Source organism: Amblyomma maculatum, chromosome 5, assembly GCF_055883805.1.
Source record: "Amblyomma maculatum isolate TAMU_Amacu chromosome 5, ASM5588380v1, whole genome shotgun sequence".
NCBI lineage: Eukaryota > Metazoa > Arthropoda > Arachnida > Ixodida > Ixodidae > Amblyomma > Amblyomma maculatum.
In genome coordinates, this window is record NC_139348.1 from 156,314,715 (window position 1) to 156,332,834 (window position 18,120).

The 18,120-nt window shown below is 42.9% G+C and overlaps 2 protein-coding genes across 2 annotated transcripts; both read right to left on the bottom strand.

The window, feature by feature from the left end:
- Positions 1–5,116: 5,116 nt before the first annotated feature.
- LOC146190063 (uncharacterized) lies at positions 5,117–10,521 on the bottom strand. Its single transcript, XM_084604797.1, has 4 exons — positions 10,373–10,521; positions 7,929–7,997; positions 5,821–5,892; positions 5,117–5,269 (listed from the first exon to the last, which is right to left on the bottom strand). The coding sequence occupies exons 1-4, from the start codon at positions 10,380–10,382 to the stop codon at positions 5,190–5,192; spliced, it is 231 nt and encodes a 76-aa protein (XP_084460923.1). The 5' UTR covers positions 10,383–10,521; the 3' UTR covers positions 5,117–5,189.
- A 144-nt stretch (positions 10,522–10,665) lies between these two features.
- Polr3I (RNA polymerase III subunit I) lies at positions 10,666–11,425 on the bottom strand. Its single transcript, XM_084604796.1, has one exon. It carries the CDS (start codon positions 11,349–11,351, stop codon positions 10,896–10,898), a length of 456 nt encoding a protein of 151 aa, XP_084460922.1. The 5' UTR covers positions 11,352–11,425; the 3' UTR covers positions 10,666–10,895.
- Between the last annotated feature and the right edge of the window lie 6,695 nt (positions 11,426–18,120).

The window sequence follows — 18,120 nt, forward strand, 5'->3', positions numbered from 1 at the left end:
CCAGAACGGTGAACAAAAATAGTAATTCCGTACCTGAGTACACCGTAGGCCAAGACTAATGAACCAAGAGTTTTCTGACACAGAAATAGAAACGTTTTGATACGATGCAATAAACTGACAATTTTACAAACTTTGGCACATACATGTAACAAATGAATCGAAAAAAGAAGGCCGGAATAAAACCATGATAATAATAATAATAATGACTGTGTGGCAAAATACAATGCCATTGCTATTTTTTAGAAAAAAAATAAAGAATATGTGAAAATTCTGGCTTTCCTATTTGTCAAATGTGGTCAGCAGGGAATGTGGTAATGGAATTCCCAATTCGTTCAGGATGCGTGCGTTTTTGTAAAACACTTTACACGACAATAGTATAACATTTTTTTGCCTATTTGTGGGGGCTAACGTGGTTCTTATCACGTTGCAGATTTAGTAGGCTTGCGAACTTGCAGATTGGCTAAGCCGTTCAGTACCATTAAACAGACATCCTGCAAGAGAGGACGGCTTTTTGCTTCATAGAATTCATGCTATTTGTTATGCAAGTACAGGGCAGGGTAATATAATGTGTTTACACGAAGCTGGTTTGTTTCATGTTCATTATTTTCTACCCTTTCTTATTGGCTCACACCACACCAGTGACCTACATTTGCTTTGCTATTCACTCAAGCTTAGCAGCGGCAGGGACTCTGTGCTGTTTTGGCCGGTGACCAAGTGTGGGAAATACGAAAAAAGAATGTGTTCATCATATTATACTGGTCCAGAATCTTTTCTACATGTTTCTGAATGTACAAACAGCATCACTTTGTAAGGATCATGTTCTGTTGTCTAAAAGACCCAAGCAGTGTTAACTCAGGGTTTAATGTATGTAAGATTCTGAAACAACATTTTCATTGGTGTTCCATTGATTTAGGTGACAGGTCTGAACCATTCTGTTTCCTAAAATTTTGCTGGCTAGGTAGTGTTCTAGATCCAGGTAGAAATGACTCTTGGTAGTCATTTTAAGCTGTTGGCGGCAGAAGTCTGTGGATGTTTCACTTTCTGGCACCTGGTTACTATGCAGCAGGACTTGATAGTCTACACATGGTGTTAGTAGAAGCTGTTGCAAATTTATATATTCAGAGAACGTAGGCTAGCACTGGGGATGTCTCCTGTGTGAAAATTTCAGCATGCCGTTGGGTTATTTCAGGGAACCGGTGCTGCTTATATGTCCTCAGCGTTGAAGTGTTTGATGTGTACAGCACATATCGATAAGTCATGGAGTCCTGATTGTTGCACATGTATACACTGATATTGTTGTCCTTTCACATATTCTTTGAAGTGTAGGGGCAGAAACCCGTAGCAGTTTCTGTGGGTGCAACACAATGTTTCTCAAGCTGCAGCAATCTGATTCAGTTGCAAGAGCTTCGGGATGACTCTCGTGAACTATTCTTTCTCCCGATTACTCTAGCATATACAGTCCAGCCCAGATATATCGAACTCACAACTGTCCTCTTCAGAATGTTGTTTAGAAGTATAGGAAAGTCTCGCGGTATATCAGACTCCAATTTTGTTGATCATTCAGTATATCGAAGGCAGCACAAGTGGCGCTTATCTCACCGGTGCTCTTCGATCAGCGTGCACAGATGGGTTCGCTGCACAGCCTTGGAGACCTTGTGGGCAGTGCTAGTGCTATGAAGATACATGGCGAGGTAAACATGGACTGTGTCTAAGGAAGGCATTCAGTTTCTTATACTTGTTTTTCATGTTGCATCACTTTCACGTGGTGCAGCCTTCGCGTGGCGCTTCACTGCCAGCGGTGTTGCAGAAATTAACTCTACATTAATGCCATTGAGCTGCGGTTCTGTTTACTGTCTATTGGCGACAAGATTGGGCACCTTATAATAGGCTGCAGCTAAGCGCCATCATGGATGGCTTCAGTGAAAAGCAGGTAAGGCCTAGCAACGCTTGGTGAGAAGTATGCTGCCACCACGCCATTGAGTGCCATGTATGTGCAGCGTATTCTTGCTTCTAAGTTACAATCTTATTCTACTGCCACTTTTACGTATCGAATTATCTATTTTGCGAATCCCTTCAATCAGTATACCTGGGTTTGACTGTATGGTCAAGTGTTGGTTACCTTTCCTCTCATTTTTTGTAGCTCTTTACAAAAAATTAGACTTCTCCTATGCTGCTTCTAGATGTTGCATATCATGCATCACCTCTATTAGCTTGCTTTGCAAGCTCCTACCTATAGCACAGTGCAGTGCTTTGAGTGACCTTAAGGAGTACCTTTGCCTGCTAGAAGCTGTCTAGAGACATATAGGCGTGCTATGTGCATTGCATAGAGTATATATATAGATATATATGTATACATATATCATATAATATATACATATATGTAGAGATGTACCGCTAGAAGCTTATATGGAGAGATTGTTTCCCAGTAGTTAACTTTGCTCCAGAGAATGTTGTTAGAGAAGTGTCAAGTGTGCATGCTATTTAGCGAGAGAGAGTGCACGACATGCTTCCTGCTGCAAGCAAGCCCACATAGTATCTGCAGCCCTGTGACAGGTGCAAAACCCCAAAGCATCCTCATTTCTGCATGCTTACGCAGTCAACCCATCCAACCCGACAAAGTTTCCGAGAGTGTTAATGCAAGCGTAGTGCTTCTACATCGGTGATAACTCACTTTGTCATTTGATGTACAGGGTCATCCTTCTCTAGCTATAACACATTCACTGCTTTCAAAGCAACATTGCATATTGATGCAAATCGATGCAAGCACACAGGGACCCGGACATGCTGCCTCACATGGCCTGCCATTTAGCTTTATCGCTAGGCCAGGCCGGAAGCAATGACGCTTTGAAAGCAGCGAGGGTGTTACAGCTAGAAGTGGATGAGGCTGTACTTCACGAGCATTTTCACGTAGCTCTTGTGCTTTCACTCTAGTCTGGTTGTGACTGCGACACTGCTTTTCACCATCAGTTTGACAGGCTTTCCATTAAAGCATACCATAGATGCATTGTTGAAAATTTTGTGCCCGCATAGCTGAAGTGATCACATATGTAGTGACAAACCTGAGATGAAGAAGTAACCAGGAAGGTTGTATCATTGCTAATGCAACAGAGTGTTGGTTACTAATTTGCATCAGATATTGCACGTAAGAATTACTGGCATCCAACACTAGCTGTGATTCATTCATTAGCTGCTCTGTATGAATTACATAGATTGTGGTTTTATTGGCAAAGGCAATTTAGTTTCCCTAATGTTATTGGTGTGACAAACTCATCCGTAGCCTTTTCTTTTAATTAAAGAGTGCTTAGTTCTTAGCACAAAATGGACACTGCATGTAGCAGTTGGTATCCATATCAAAGGAATAACCACTTTGAAACTGCATGTGCTTAGCCAGCGAGATTTCACTTTTAAAAATTTCTCTTAATGGGGGTAATTTTCAAAACTTAGGGCATTTGGAAGAAAATGGATCTTGCAAGAAGCCTGGTATGAAGTCATTATTGGGATCAAGCAGTACTACTGTAGTCTCTCAAATTCAGAAACTATGTTCAAGACTTGGAATTTCTATAAGTAAACAAGTGACAGGTTATAAGTGTACATTCCATGAAGATCCCTTCTGCACTGCTCACTCTTATAACACGCACATTCTGTACTGTTCAAGAGTAGTAGCATGAGACTGGTGGTTATCGGCTGCCGTTCTGTATTCTATTGGTCATGCGTGTATAAAGAGCTGTTTCAATTCTTGGTCCCACAAAATTCTAGAGCTTGTTGAAAGTTAGACGTAGTTGGTAAAAGGAACAACTGTTTGCAGATGCAGGAGTTGGGCTTTAAGGATGCAACTGCTGGAATTCTGCCTTGTACCTACATGCTTCTGCCTTACAGAAATAAAATAATTTCAGAGCTGACTACCCAGGCCTTGTTGCATACAGAGAAGACACTTGCAGGTCTTAACATACAGAAAAACATGCTTCCACTCTACTGAATCAGGTGAGCACAAGTTTTAATAAACCATAACATGTACTCCATCAATAGTTATGCTTTAAAAAAAAAAAAAAAATCTAGGTTCATATTCAGTGTTTGCATCTTACGAAGTGTTGGTGTACTAAGCGAAGTGAGCAAAAGAAATTAATATACCTTGATTTGCATTCAATATCCAGTAATGAGTATTAAAGTGGAAAAAAAAAAAAACGCTCAGTATATCGCAACCTCAATTGAACGGCCATCCGCTTCTGGTGTTTCCATCAATCGGACGAGGGTGAAAGCGACACTTTTCAAAACATAAAAACTCTTGAATACGAGCTACGGTGTGTTCCTCTCATGAGCAAGAAACTGCACTTAACTCAAGCTTCTGCAGAATGTTTTAAGGCTCGGAGAAAAATGAAAAACTTTTCTGCCAAACTGCTTGCTTGTTCACGCTCTTCTGATAGCACTCAGATGTGACATTTTGCAGTCAGTTTTATATTTTGGCCTCATACTTGCCTGAATGTGCAAATTATTGAAAGTCTCTTGCGTGGCGATGACCGACCAAAACATTTAGTCTTGGTTTAACCCTGGTTGAACCGGTAATTCCCTGTGAAAAAGCCTAGATCAAATTTCAACATAAAGGTCACTTCCATCATGGTGGCCATTGTCAACTTGAGTGACCCTATGCTATATATATGACTTGGCTATGTGTAAAATGCTGTTATGCATATGCAAAGTTTTGCCAAGGGCACTCACAAGGTCAAGCACAGCACAAGGTTCATGACTGGGTTTGACTTTTCTTTTTTTTGTCTGTCAGTTGCACATGATGCAGATTGTCACTTCATTCACTCGGACTTCGGCAAGTTTCAGATGAAAACAAGAACAAGCCAGCAGTTTGGCTGAGGGGAACTTTTCGGTTTTCTCACACAGATGTATGGAAGAACACAGAGGTGGCTCAGCAGTTATGAATAGGCTTTTTTTTTTATTTTTAAATGCGCTTAATACTTTTATCATAAGCATACAGTAGTACTTAGCTTTAAGTTGTGTAACTTGTGTTCTATGTTTATAGAGCTTTTTTGCTGTGAATGGAGCAGACTGTGCTGCATCTCGCAAGGCTAGTTGCGTTCTCAATGCAGACTTTCGAGAGCCACTGACGATGTAAAACAACATCAAGCATTTTATTTGACGTGCGCTACACAGAGATGTCTATTACGGCGCTACACGAACGCTTCCTACGTGGGAGGCTTGTGGGGAACAAAATTCTTGTAGGCTTCCTCCAGAACCTTTGCGTACGGGTCATCATCCCTAATAACTGCAAACAAAAGACAGGCAGCCATTAAAGCTCAAGGGCACTTCGACCTCTAGGCAGAAAGTACACTAAAATGTAGATATACAGCATGACAAGAAATGGCAGTCTGACATCTGTAGGGGCACATCCCTTCTGTCATGATTTGAGTGATTATACTGATGACCATAATTCAGTGCAACGTTTGTAAATGAATGCATGAGCCATTGCAATATTCTCGGGCAAAGTTAAGTACGGCTGGAATATTAAAAAAACAAAAAAACTAGCTAAGCATACTTGTGTGTTTAAACTTTAAACACAAGGTTTGTGCACTACCTACCAAGGCTGTGGGGCGACTTGGTACCCCATATATATATATATATAGCGAGGCTTGTATATGACATAATCATGCTGCAGCAAAGCAGGTGCATGCAGGCATCTACTTCAGCATTCAGCTAATCATGGCAGCGGTCACAAGGAAGCAGGTTGTTCTCATTGCACGACTGCTCTCTCTGACAAAGTGTGCCGGCAGTTTTTTTTTTTTTTTTTCGTAACTATAGGGAATCTGGCATTCTCACCTGTGTACTCTCTCCTGTAGTGCCAAGGCTTTATATGTATTTGGTAGGCACACCAGATCCCAGGGGGAGTCACTACAAAACAAGCGAGACAGTGTTTCCTGTCATTACAAGAAGCAACAATCATTATGCCTACGGGTAAGTATTTCGGTCTACACAAGATGTAGTCAAAGCCCCATGTTCCTGGCGGCAATGGAGATCAAACCCTACGCCTCTCACACACAAGGAATGCACTAAAATCCAACTAGGCCATAGCTGCAATCATAAACACAAATCTCGGTCAAAAAAATATAATGCTTTCTAAACTCTCACCGGACTAATTCGACATCATTACCCACTGCAGGGCCCTGCAATACACAATATTTTAACACACACTGTGCCATTTTTATTGTCATGGCTTAATCATTGTTGAAATCATTTCATCTGACAAAACACACATTACTTTAATTGTGAAAGCATTACATGTCCTATCGAACTTTTTTTTTTTTTTTGCTTGTTTGTTTCCTGAATCTAACCCTTTCACACACTGTATGCACATTTGTACACAGGTCCTGAACACTGTCAGATCTTGTATGGAAAGCGCAGCGTACAAACTTGTCGGTCTTATATTTGCTGGGCTGAAGACACTACATTATTTTTGACTGGAAATGCATTAAAACAACTACAGTCCAAAATCAATGAACTTAGCAATGTTTCACAGTGGTCAGCAATCAACTGGCCCTCTCTTAACACAAGGAAAAGGAATGATTTGGCCTTCAATTTTGAAAATGCACCATTTCAGATTTGTGCACTATAGAGCTATATATTGCCAAGAAACATGGGCAATACTCAGAATGAACACAGCCAATTAGTTGTCCACCGAAACAGGACTTTCATATCATGACTATCAGACTACTGACTCACTTAACAACTGCATGTTATCTATACTAACGGTATATAAACTGAATATAGCTCAAATCATAACTACAGAGATAAGAAATAATTATTTGCTGCCACTTACACTATTTAGGTTACTAATGAGACAAACGGCAACCAACACTGATAGTTGGTCCAACCTACCACCCTGACATTACACTTATGGTTAAAGACTTCCACAACATAAATCAGTGCCTGTATATCGGATAAGATCCCCCGTGACGTCAAACTTCAACATAATTTTAGGCAAACTTAAAACATTTTTCGTGACTCCGTGCAAATGTGAAAGTGATCATAGTAATTATACTGATGAGTTTTATTGTTGAGAGCAAGTAAAGTTGAATGCAAAGTTTTGTTGTAGTTTAGCATGCCAAGTAGTATTTCCTCTGTTCAAGCATTTCAAAAATTCTAAAAATATATATATGTATATATCAGTGGAAATTGATAACAAGAGTGGCACAAGGTTGCCCAAAAAACCTTTTCAAAGTGGCATGTCAAATGAATGCAAAAATTTATTTTAAGGTTGATACCTCATTTGTTCACGTAACTCTCTGGAAAGGAATAAATGAAGAGAAGCATAACTTCAACATGAAATCTTGAGATAAGTCAAGATGTGAAGATATGAGCTTTTTACTGAACCTGCGAAATAAGCAACTGGAACGTTGGAAACATTCCTTGTACGTTTTGGCATGCTCCTCAGTAACGTTTGTAAACTTCAACATTTTCTCCTTATGGACAACAATTAGCACCTGAAGAAGCTATAAGACATTAAACCAGTTACAATAAAAAAAAGTTTGAAAAAAAAAGGTGTTTTATTTGAAGTAAGCTTAAAATGTCACTTTTAGTTCAAGAATGAATTTTCGCCTCACCAGACATGAAACCCGACACAGCAAGCACCGATACAAATGTACAGCCATTAAACAGAAAACTGAGAAAATATTTGTATTTCATCACAAGCTCTGTACATGAGCAACACTATAATTACGCATTTTCTTCAGTTTTTGTTTACCCCATGCACAAGAACATCTACATCAGACTTCACACAACATTACCACAAGAATAAGTTCAAGATGCTGATAAATGTTTTTAACATAACACATGTTGCAAAACTGACAGGAATCAAGATGCTAATAAATACTTGTTTTTAACATAACACAAGTTGCAAAAGTGACAGGAGTCTGCTACAAACAGCTTACTTGCCAAGGCCACACCTCCCATGAGTATACTTTCAGGATACAGCTTCCATGCCTGCCTCAGCCAGGCTCCTGTGAGTAAACGTGGAGCCATTGTTAATACTGTGTATGCGAGATTTCTGCAGGTGGCAAACTATATATATAAATTATCTCAAAATAATACAGGCCATATAAGTTGCACAGGGGTCACATCTGTCCCTTCCATTCCTTTTTGTTCTCCCATGTTCCTCCCACCATCACCGCCCAAGCACATTCACTTCAGGACAACAGTGTCTCTCATATTCCTCTTGTTACCACATGACTGAGCCAGCCGCCTGACTATATCCCATTAAACTTCCTAATCTCCATCCCCCACCCTAACTCCTTGACAAAGCCTAGCTATCGTTTTCCCTCTCGGAGAATCTGAGTTAACAGTTATCTGTTCTCTCCATTATCAATTAGCTAAGCCATAAAGCCATTAGCTGTGCTTCATGCATTACAAGGTCTCTACCCACGTCCAAATTCCCCTCTTGACTTCAGCCAGGGTGTTGCTAACAGTTGCTTCCAGACTTATGATGCTCTCTTAACGTTAGCACAATCATTTTCTTTCCCATGGCGTTCTTGGTTGAGTTCTAAGCATGTTCACTATCCAGCCATAAATTTAAAAATCGGCCACCACAGCTGAGCACTGGCAAGCTACAATTGTTACATACCTTTCTCAAAAAACTGTCACCTGCTGTTTATGTTACACCTAACCTACTAACAAGTCAAGTTCATCTACAGAAAGATGATTAGCACATTTATGAGCCTTGTCAACATAAGCATAAAGGACAGCTATAATGCAGGATTACGGATAAATTAAAACCATGGGGAATTCTGTGTGCCAGAACTAAAGTGTACATACATTCAGTGATTTTTCTCATATGACCACAACGTAAAACATGTTTAGGAAAGAGCTGAATATATTTTTGTTTTCAAATATAGATAGAATATTGTCAAACTATAAAAACTGTGTGAACAAGTGCACAAAATTATTGAAGACAAAAAGCAAAAGCAAATTATTTTTCAAACATTTCAGACCAGACATGTGATGCAGTGCCAATTGGTTGGTTGGTTGGTTTGTGGAGTTTAACATCCCAAAACAACTCAGGCTATGAGAAACGCTGTAGTGGAGGACTCCGGAAATATCGACCACCTGGGATTCTTTAACGTGCACTGACATCGCACAGCACACGGGCACCTTGATTACATGGATTAATGAATTTGGGTATATGCTAACAAAGGTCAGTAAAATGCAAATCGTATTGAAACATGAAATTTTAGGCAATGACAATGAAGAAAGAGGAAATCTCTCTAATCCTGATATTTTGCTGATTTCTTTGTTACCAGTCGAACATCTTAACATGTCAGTACTCTGCACAGTAAGAACACACACAGAAGTGTGTGTGCCCTTCAATGCCTATTTAAAGGACTAAGTAATGGTATGCTAGAATGTAATGCATATACTCAAGCTCAAGTTGTTCGCAGTGGAGTGAAAGCTACAAGCGAGCAAGGTGGCAACTTGCACAAGTGTGCTGTCCTCATGCCCTCGTTTTTATTTAGCTGTGGACACCTTTTAAGAGTAGTAAATACAAGCCAGTAAATACTGTACCATCTAATACCAGCCACATCTAATAGTTCAAGTCACACAAAAGTTCAAGCCGACATGATCCTTTGCTTGGAGAATCTATATGTATCTTCTATTTTTGTTTTAAGCTCTCCAGCTATGCTAGTAAAGAAACTCAAGTAATTACTATATCGTGATGCTTTACCCGAGGTGTAAGCATCCGATGAAAAGTATTGAACGATTTTTGGAAAATCCAAACAACTTGTTTGAACTTTTTTTCTAGTCGGCTTCTCCTTATAACAATGATTGACCCCAAACTTTCCTCTGTCCCCCCCCCCCCCCCCCCTTTTTTTTCTGTTTCCTAGCAAAACGAGAATCAACATATCGGCTTCAGCATTTCCTATTCAGGGCTGCGAAAGGAGATTCGAAACTGAGGCGTCGTGACTTGCAGTGAAAAGGCAAAGAATGAATCTTTGGCACTAACCATATTCATGCTTTCCAACATATCTCGAAAAAACCGTGCACCAAACCGGCGACTGCAAACACCGCCCGTCTGGCCCAGGTCACAAACGGTCTATCAGCTTGCACTCGTCAGTACGAACTGCAGCTCGTCATCAACAGCATTTAAGGCATCTTGAGTAGGGTGGAAAAGGCAGAGCTGTGCTGATGAGCAAAATCATTTTGAGAGGAAAAGTCACCCCTAACTGTGCCACTTGCTCTCCAGAGGCATCGTAACCGCATCAACGTTGTTTCTACCATTCTATCGACTGAAGAGCAGCAGAAGGTGGTTGCAGACCCTTTAAACATTGATTTGGCGGATTAATACGACAGTGCGCATGCAGTGAAAGCAATGCTGGCATACCAAGCCCCATTTCGTAGCCGCTCGATCGACCTTGTCTCCTTGCTAGTTGCCCCGTCCGTATTCCGCGAATGCCTGCCTGGCTAGTCTTCAGTTGACTTGGCTTCCACCAGCGTCCAATATAAGGACGTGAGCCAAGAGTAGCCGTGCCAATGTCACTTGAATCCGCAATTATTGCAATTACTGCAATGGACGGGAGGAGGAAAAAAAAAAAAATTAAAAGTGCGTGAATGTCTAATTTTTTCCAGTGCTACTTCGAACATATCTCTGCAGAACACATAGCGTAGCACTAAAGTAAAACAATGGCCCACCGTTAGCAGACAACAGGTTGCGGAAAATTTACTTTAATGGCACAGATCACATGTGTATCAAGCACTTCGCACAGCCACTGAAAGGTTAGCAGTCATGAAACAGTGTTCAGAAAGGCGAGGTTCCGCGCAATGCTCCGTGAAAGGCTAAAGCCAAATATGTGTCATGGAGTTCACAGAACACTTTTGTAGTCACTGCCATTTATCAGCACATGCTTTCATTCGCACTGCATTGAATCATCGTCGGCATCGTCCGCTTCGTTTTCGGCTTCCTCTTCGACTGCAGGCGGAAGCGTGCGTTCAACAAGGTCCAGAATCGTCTGCACGTCGTCCTCGGAAAGGCGTTCTTCGCTTTCCTCGATGAGCAATTGGATCTCGACGGCGGTGGTCGGCCTGTGATTAATAAGCTGAAGCTTTTCTATCTTGGTCAGCTTGAAAGGCAACGCAGAGATTTGCTGGAGGAAGTCCTCGATGCGTTCATCCGTTTGCCGAGCGCACGCCGTTTGCTCGAGGTAGGTGATGGTCTCGTACGACACAGTAGCAAGATTGGGGACCGTCCGCGCAGCTTTGCTGCCACCGCCACCCGACGACTTCTTGTCACTCTGCAACTCCTTGAGCAGCTTGAGGACTTCATAGTTGCTGAGAAATGCGGTGCTTTCCTTAATTATTTTCATCGCGCGTTCGGTTAGTTCGGTTACCAACTTCTCCAACCACCGTCATAATCCGAACAACAATCTCCTCCAATTTTTGGATTGATCTGGATTGGATTGGATTGAAATATGGACAGTCTTCCTTTTTTTTTTTTTTTGTCAGTAAAATTCATAATGGTGTCGTAGATGGTTGATCGGTAAAATGAGCTTTAAAACCTGCATTTTATTTTATTTAGCAAGTCACGATGATAGCCGTTCTACAAAACGCTTTCAGGGCGCATATCAAGTTCAGCCCGCGAAACTTGAATTTCTAGTGTGCTCGTTCTTGCATTTAGCAAATGTTGTGTCTTGTTTTCAGTAATATGTTAAAAATACAGAGTAATAACTGCTATTTCTATATACCAGAGGTGGTAAGTTTTAGCTACTTCTCACCGAAACGAAGGCCCGTCAAACAGCATCATATTCCATACGAAACGGCACCCGTTTCTTTCTGGTGGAATGTACCGGAAGGCTCAAAAGAAGTTTGAAATGTCTTCGCCTGTACCTGTACCACATATATCAAGCCGGGGCGCTAAATTGGCATTAAATTTCAAAAATGTATCTGGAATACAAATAAAATAAAAGATAATAAAATAAAATGACGCATTCAGTTCAGTTCAGTCGTGTCCGACTCTTCGTGACCCTATGGACCATGTCACGCCACGCTTTCCGGTCTCTCACTATCTTCCTAACATCACATAACTTCATCTGCAGTGCCTCGAGGATGCCATCTAACCATCGCGTTCGCTGCCTACCCCTTCTCCGGCGACCCTCAACCTTTCCCAACATCAAATCTTTCTCCAGCGACTCCTCTCTTCTCATCAGATGACCAAAGTAGCTGAGCTTTAACTTTAGAATTTGACCCTCCAATGAGCAGTCAGGGTTTATGGTCGACAATATCGACTGATTTGATCTTCTGGCAGTCCAAGGAACTCTCAAGAGTCTTCGCCAGCACCACAATTCAAGCGCGTCAATTCTTCGGCGGTCAGCTTTTTTCACAGTCCAACTCTCGCATCCATACATCACAACTGGAAAGACCACAGCACGAGTTATATGGATCTTGGTTGGCAGACCAATGTCTCTGCTCTTTACTAGGCGGTCAAGGCTAACCATTGCTCTCTTTCCCAGAAGCAGACGTCTCCTAATTTCATGGCTGCAGTCTCCTTCCGAGGTAATCTTGGAGCCCAAGAACAGAAAATCTGTCACAGCTTCCACTTCTTGTCCATTGATGCTCCAGGACTTGATAGGGCAAAACGCCATGATCTTTGTCTTTTTAATGTTCAGTTTAAGCCCAAACTTCTCACTCTCTTCTTGTACGCGCATCAGAAGTCCCTTGAGTTCCACTTCACTTTCTGCCATTAAAGTGGTATCATCCGCATATCTAAGGTTGTTGATACGTTTTCCAGCAATCTTCACTCCAGCTGAAGACTCGTCCAGACCGGCCTTTCTCATGATGCACTCTGCATATAGGTTAAATAGGCAGGGCGACAGTATGCAGCCTTGCCTCACTCCTTTCTCTATCGGAAACCAATCAGTAAGACCATGCCCAGTTCTGACTGTGGCCTCTTGCCCTTCATACAGGTTCCTGAGGAGACAGATGAGGTGAATTGGAACTCCCATCTCTTGGAGAGCTTGCCACAATCTGCTGTGATCTACGCAGTCAAACGCTTTCGCATAATCAATAAAGCAGAAGTAGATGGGTTTCTGGAACTCTCTTGCTTTTTCCATGATCCAGCGTGAGCTTATTGTGATTTGCCGCCAAAATGTGTCTGGTGGCTGAAATGTGACTGAAGGCTCCGGATTTAGGCCGGGAATGCGGGCGGCTGGCTTCACACTCTGTATTTGTCCTTTCTCCATTAATCTCCTTGGCAACTACATAGAACAGTCTGAAAAGTCGTTAGCTCTTGCGGCATGGCTGCCCAAACAGATGCGGCACGTGTTTAAATTTTGGTTTGAATGTGCAAGTGACTGCATGGTCTTGATAGAATTGAAACTGACTTGCGCTCGGATTAAAGTTGAAGGTGACCCACAGCTCGAGAATTGCTGTTTAACACGTGTTTCATCAGCCTGCGGCCATCGCTTGGTTGCCTAACAAAAGAAAACGGCTTGGTTGCCTAATGCAGCGTCCAGGGATGTTGACCTGCGCACTGAATTCGCCGTGAGTTCGAATCACGTTCACAGCCGTATGTTATTTTTAAGCATGCAATGCTTTTAGTTCATGTTGTCGGCGCCGACATCGCGATATAACCGAGATCTAACATCTGGGCACCGAGACCAGGTACATTTGAGATGTTCTCATACCAGTCTAAAAAATAAGGCCTATATGAGTTGCGTAAGACCTATATTGGAATATGAATGTGCGGTTTGGGACCTTTCGAACAAGATGCTCATTGAGAGAGCGAGAGAGAGTAAACTTTAATTGTTTAACGGAATAGCGTGGCCCCGCCGGGGTGGCGCAGTGGTTACGACGCTCGACTACTGTTCCCAAGGACGCGGGATCGAATCCCGGCCTCGGCGGCAGCTTTTCGGTGGAGGCGAAAAGCAAGGCGTCTGTGTGCTGTGCGATGTCAGTGCACGTTAAAGAACCCCAGGTGGTCGAAATTTCCGGAGTCCTCCACTACGGCGTCTCTCATAGCCTGAGTTGCTTTGGGACGTTAAACCCCACAAACCAACCAACCAATAGCGTGGGTGGTTTCCTCAGTCCTCTTTGCAGTTCCATATGTGGTTTCCTCTTTGCAGTTCCATATAATGAGAAGGATGTCCGAGACTTCACCGCATGCAGTGCATGTGTTATTTTTGAATTTTTCGAGCACATTGAAAAAAATTCAAAACCGCGCAGCCAGTTTCCTCTTGAGACGATTCGGAAGAAAGGATAGCGTAGGTGCCATAAAGGACGAACTCAACTGGGAATTGCTTGCCTCCCACCGAAGAAAATTAAGGTTAATCTGTTGTTTATGATTTACCATAATAAAAACGGTATTAACAAATAAACTATTGTAAAACTTGCTTGTAACAAAGAGCCACACTATGTCTCTAGGCGCATAGACCGCACTTTTACAATTCGAGAATATATATATTCTCGCAAAGACTGTACTTGCGCATATTCCTTTTTTGTTACATCGATTAGAGAGTAGAATGAGAGTGGAATCGCTTAACTGATATGCAAGCGTGCTGTGTGAATGAAGTTGTCTTTGTTATTGTTGTTGCGGCTGTAGGGAGAAGGAAAAGAAAATGCACGGGCCTGCTGCTGGCTCTGTAGCTGAGCCACCTCCGCTGCCTCGTGCAGACAGAAGAGAAAATAGAGAAGAAAGAAGAAGAAGAGGCAGAGAAAGACGCGCGCCGCAACAGCCGTCATCCACCACCGAAGCGGTGGCGGCTGCGATGACGGCCTACAACAGATAAAAATTCGAACGAAGAAAGGTGAAAGTGAAAGAGAGAAAGGGAAGCCTTAGTGGAGGGCAACGTAGTAATTTGGACCACTTGGGGATACCTGATTTGTTTATAGGAAAGGCGCGGTAACTGTCTCACTTGTTTTCTGTGGACACCGCAACCACGCCGGAAGGGAAGGGAGGAAGGTTGGAGTGAAAGTAGAAAGAGAGAAAGAGGAGCCGTAGTGGAGGGCTACGGAGAATTTCGACCACCTGGGGATCTTTAACGTGCGCTGACATCGCACAGCACACGGACGCCTCTTCGTTTCGCCTCCATCGAACGCAGCCGCCGAGGTTGGGTTCGAACCCGGGTACTTCGGCACAGTAGTCGGGCGTTTTACCACTGCACCACCCCGGCGGGGCATCTTTTACGTGCACTCGCATTGAGAGGTGGAGGTGGTGAAGGGTGGCGGTTCCTGGCCTTACGAGGCTAGGACGGTAGGTAAACGCCGCTTGCGGCGGGGGCTAGCCAGCCACCAAATTTGTATCTGTTGTGGGCCGTCATTGCACCCGCCACCGTTTAGGTGGTGGACGACGGCTGTTGCGGCGCGCGTCTTTCTCTCCCTCTTCTTTTTCTTCTCTACTTTCTCTCTTCTTTCCGTTGTTGTTGGGTTCGAACCCGACCTCGGTGGCTGCATTTCGATGGAGGCGAAACGAAGAGGCGTCCGTGTGATGTGCGATGTCAGCGCACGTTAAATATCCCCAGGTGGTCGAAATTATTCCGTAGCCCTCCACTACGGCTCCTCTTTCTCTCTTTACACTTTCACTCCCACCTTCCTCCCTTCCCTTACAGCGAGTTTGAGGGGTACACAGAAAACAAGTGAGACAGTTACCGCGCCTTTCCCTTCCTATAATCAATCAGTGGTTGTAGGAAGAAGGAAAATAAAATTCACAGGCCTGCTACTGGCTCTGTAGCTGAGCCACCTCCGCTGCCTCGTGCGGAGAAAAAGAGGGGAAGATGTGTCGTGTTGGATATGACGTCAAGGATGTGACGTCACGCAACCGGAAGTAGAGCCGGAAAAGGGCATAGGAAGGGATTGGCGCGCAATTTGAAAGTACTAACGACTAAAATAGGTAAACAAGTAAGTTAAGCAACTAGAAGCAACCAGAAGCAACCAACCGCAGCATCCGTGCTTTCGCATTACTTCAATGCAGATTCAGCTTTCCTCCTCATTTCCCTCCTGCAGTTCTATTTCATTTTTTTAACTTATGTATTTTAAATTGTTAGAAAAGTGTCTGTGAGACCTCCTCGCGGACACCTGATCCGCGCCGTGGGGAAAAGACCAAGGTGGGAGTGAAAGCTAGAAGAGTGAAAGGGCAATAATTTGCTTCTGAGAATACTCGGAGAGTGTAAATCGAGTTCCCACGTTAAAAAGACCAGCTCAAAATTTGCTCTAGTGTGCCTTTAGTATTCGATTAGAATTTTGCGAATTGTGGCTATGCTAATGGGTGCCTGTAGGCGATATACGCACATTTAGTTTACATTTAATCCATTTTTGTTACTGAACTGCCCACATGACGCCAAAAGTGGATACGTCCGTACCTTCCTCCATTAATCATACACTGAAGTGCCAGTTTAGGTTAATTAAGACTGCATGGATCATGGATCCATGCAGTTCCCTTCATGGATCACTGCCTTGTCGTGGCGGAGGGGCTTGCGAAACTCGATGAAGTCGTGAGCTCTGCTGTGTAGGGCCACCCAAGATAGACAGGTCACGGCAGAGAGTTCTGACAAAATGTGATTCACTGGAGAAGGTAATGGCAACCCACTCCGGTATTTTGGCCAGTCAGCGTGGCGTGACATGGTCCATAAGGTCACGAAGAGTCGGACACGACTGAACGACTGAACTGAACTGAAGACTGCATAACGTAGTACGGATATTCCGTTCAAGATTTTGAAACAAACTAAACGTATGTAATTCCGAAACATTAGAACACTCCTCCTTTCTTTTTTTTTTTTGGTTAAACGTTAATCTGTTTTTTTTTTACAATTTTACAATATGGAATACAATTTTCCTCGCCTTATCTAAGCATTTGGGCATGCATAAATACAACTTTTACTAAAATGATGAAGTAGCTGCGCAAGGCTGGACCCGTCATTTCCAATAGCCCATAGCTTTAATTAAAAATTTGCAAAGATCAAGGTCAAGGCAATGGGGCGACATTTGATCACTGAAGTACAGCTAATACATGCAAGTGATACGCTCACCTTCGAACGTATAACGCAGCTTTAAACTTTTATAGCTGCCAGCCAGGACGTGTTTCTTATATTATAGTAGTCATTAAGCAAAATTTTCTTTTGAAGTTTTGGGGCTGTGCCTACAGTCAGTGGCAAACGGCGTCCAAAGAATTTTATGAGAAATTCTGCTGATTGAAAAATTTAAATACCCTATGATTGTGAGACAAAACGCTTGAAATACTTACTTGTAATGCTGTTTTACAGTTATAGTTCGAACATTATAGTATCGATTATGGACTCATTATAAAATATTTGGTTAGCATAGTAATTAGCATAATGTTTTGTAGCTTAGCATTTCTAATGTTTTTTAAAAAAAACCTTTAGAGCCTATCATTAACATAGTATTTGTTTTGAGTCGGAAGTTATTGTTTACAATAAAACGTGTAATGTTATTTGCTAATATCTAACATAAGCTTAACGTGCAAATGCAACAAACGTTTCTGCAGCTCACACTGTACACAGCAACCGTTTAACGTTGCTTTGGTGTTTGGAACATCCTGGGAAGTTCGGTGCATCCGTCATGAAACGGAAGTTTCCAGCGGGCTCTTCTTCCAGTGTCCGCTTTCCTGATACAGTGACAACCAAAACGTCGATTCGGACGAAGGCATGCTGTTCATGGCGACCAAAAATATCTCTGTTGCTGCCTCTATCTTTGCCGGACAAACATGCGACGTGGCGGTGTGGCGGTCGTATACATGCTGCTCCACCCTGAGAAAACTCGGCGAACATCCAGCCCTGCGATAAAGCGAAGTCCCCAAAAAGAAAAAGGAAACAGGCAGCCCCTCGCCGCCCAAGAGAAACCAAAGGCGGGAAGAAGAGATGGCCTCAGCTTTAGGGTGCGTGCCGCATAAGATAGCAGATAATGTAGTCGCCTGCTCCGTCTGGGTTGCAGCAGACCGGCGAGATTTGCTAAGACTTGGTCCCGCAGCAGACGACGCGGCGTAGCTCGCGGCGGTTGTCGGATGACACTTGTTTTTCCGTGACGTCGTTCGATACCGCGACCTCGACTGACCAGACTAGTAAACTTCCCTCTCACCCCTCTCTTTCTCAATCTTGTCGGCTCTCCCTAGACTCGGGTGTGGTGACG

Bases quoted from the DNA above. Each gene is read 5' to 3' on its own strand.
- LOC146190063 (XM_084604797.1), bottom strand. The intron at 5,893-7,928 runs GTAAGCTGTTTG...CTTGTTTTGTAG, and splicing joins GGGAGGTGTGGCCTTGGCAA to TGACTCCCCCTGGGATCTGG. The intron at 5,270-5,820 runs GTGAGAATGCCA...TTTTGTTTGCAG, and splicing joins CTACAGGAGAGAGTACACAG to TTATTAGGGATGATGACCCG.
- Polr3I (XM_084604796.1), bottom strand. From the start codon at position 11,351: ATGAAAATAATTAAGGAAAGCACCGCATTTCTCAGCAACTATGAAGTC.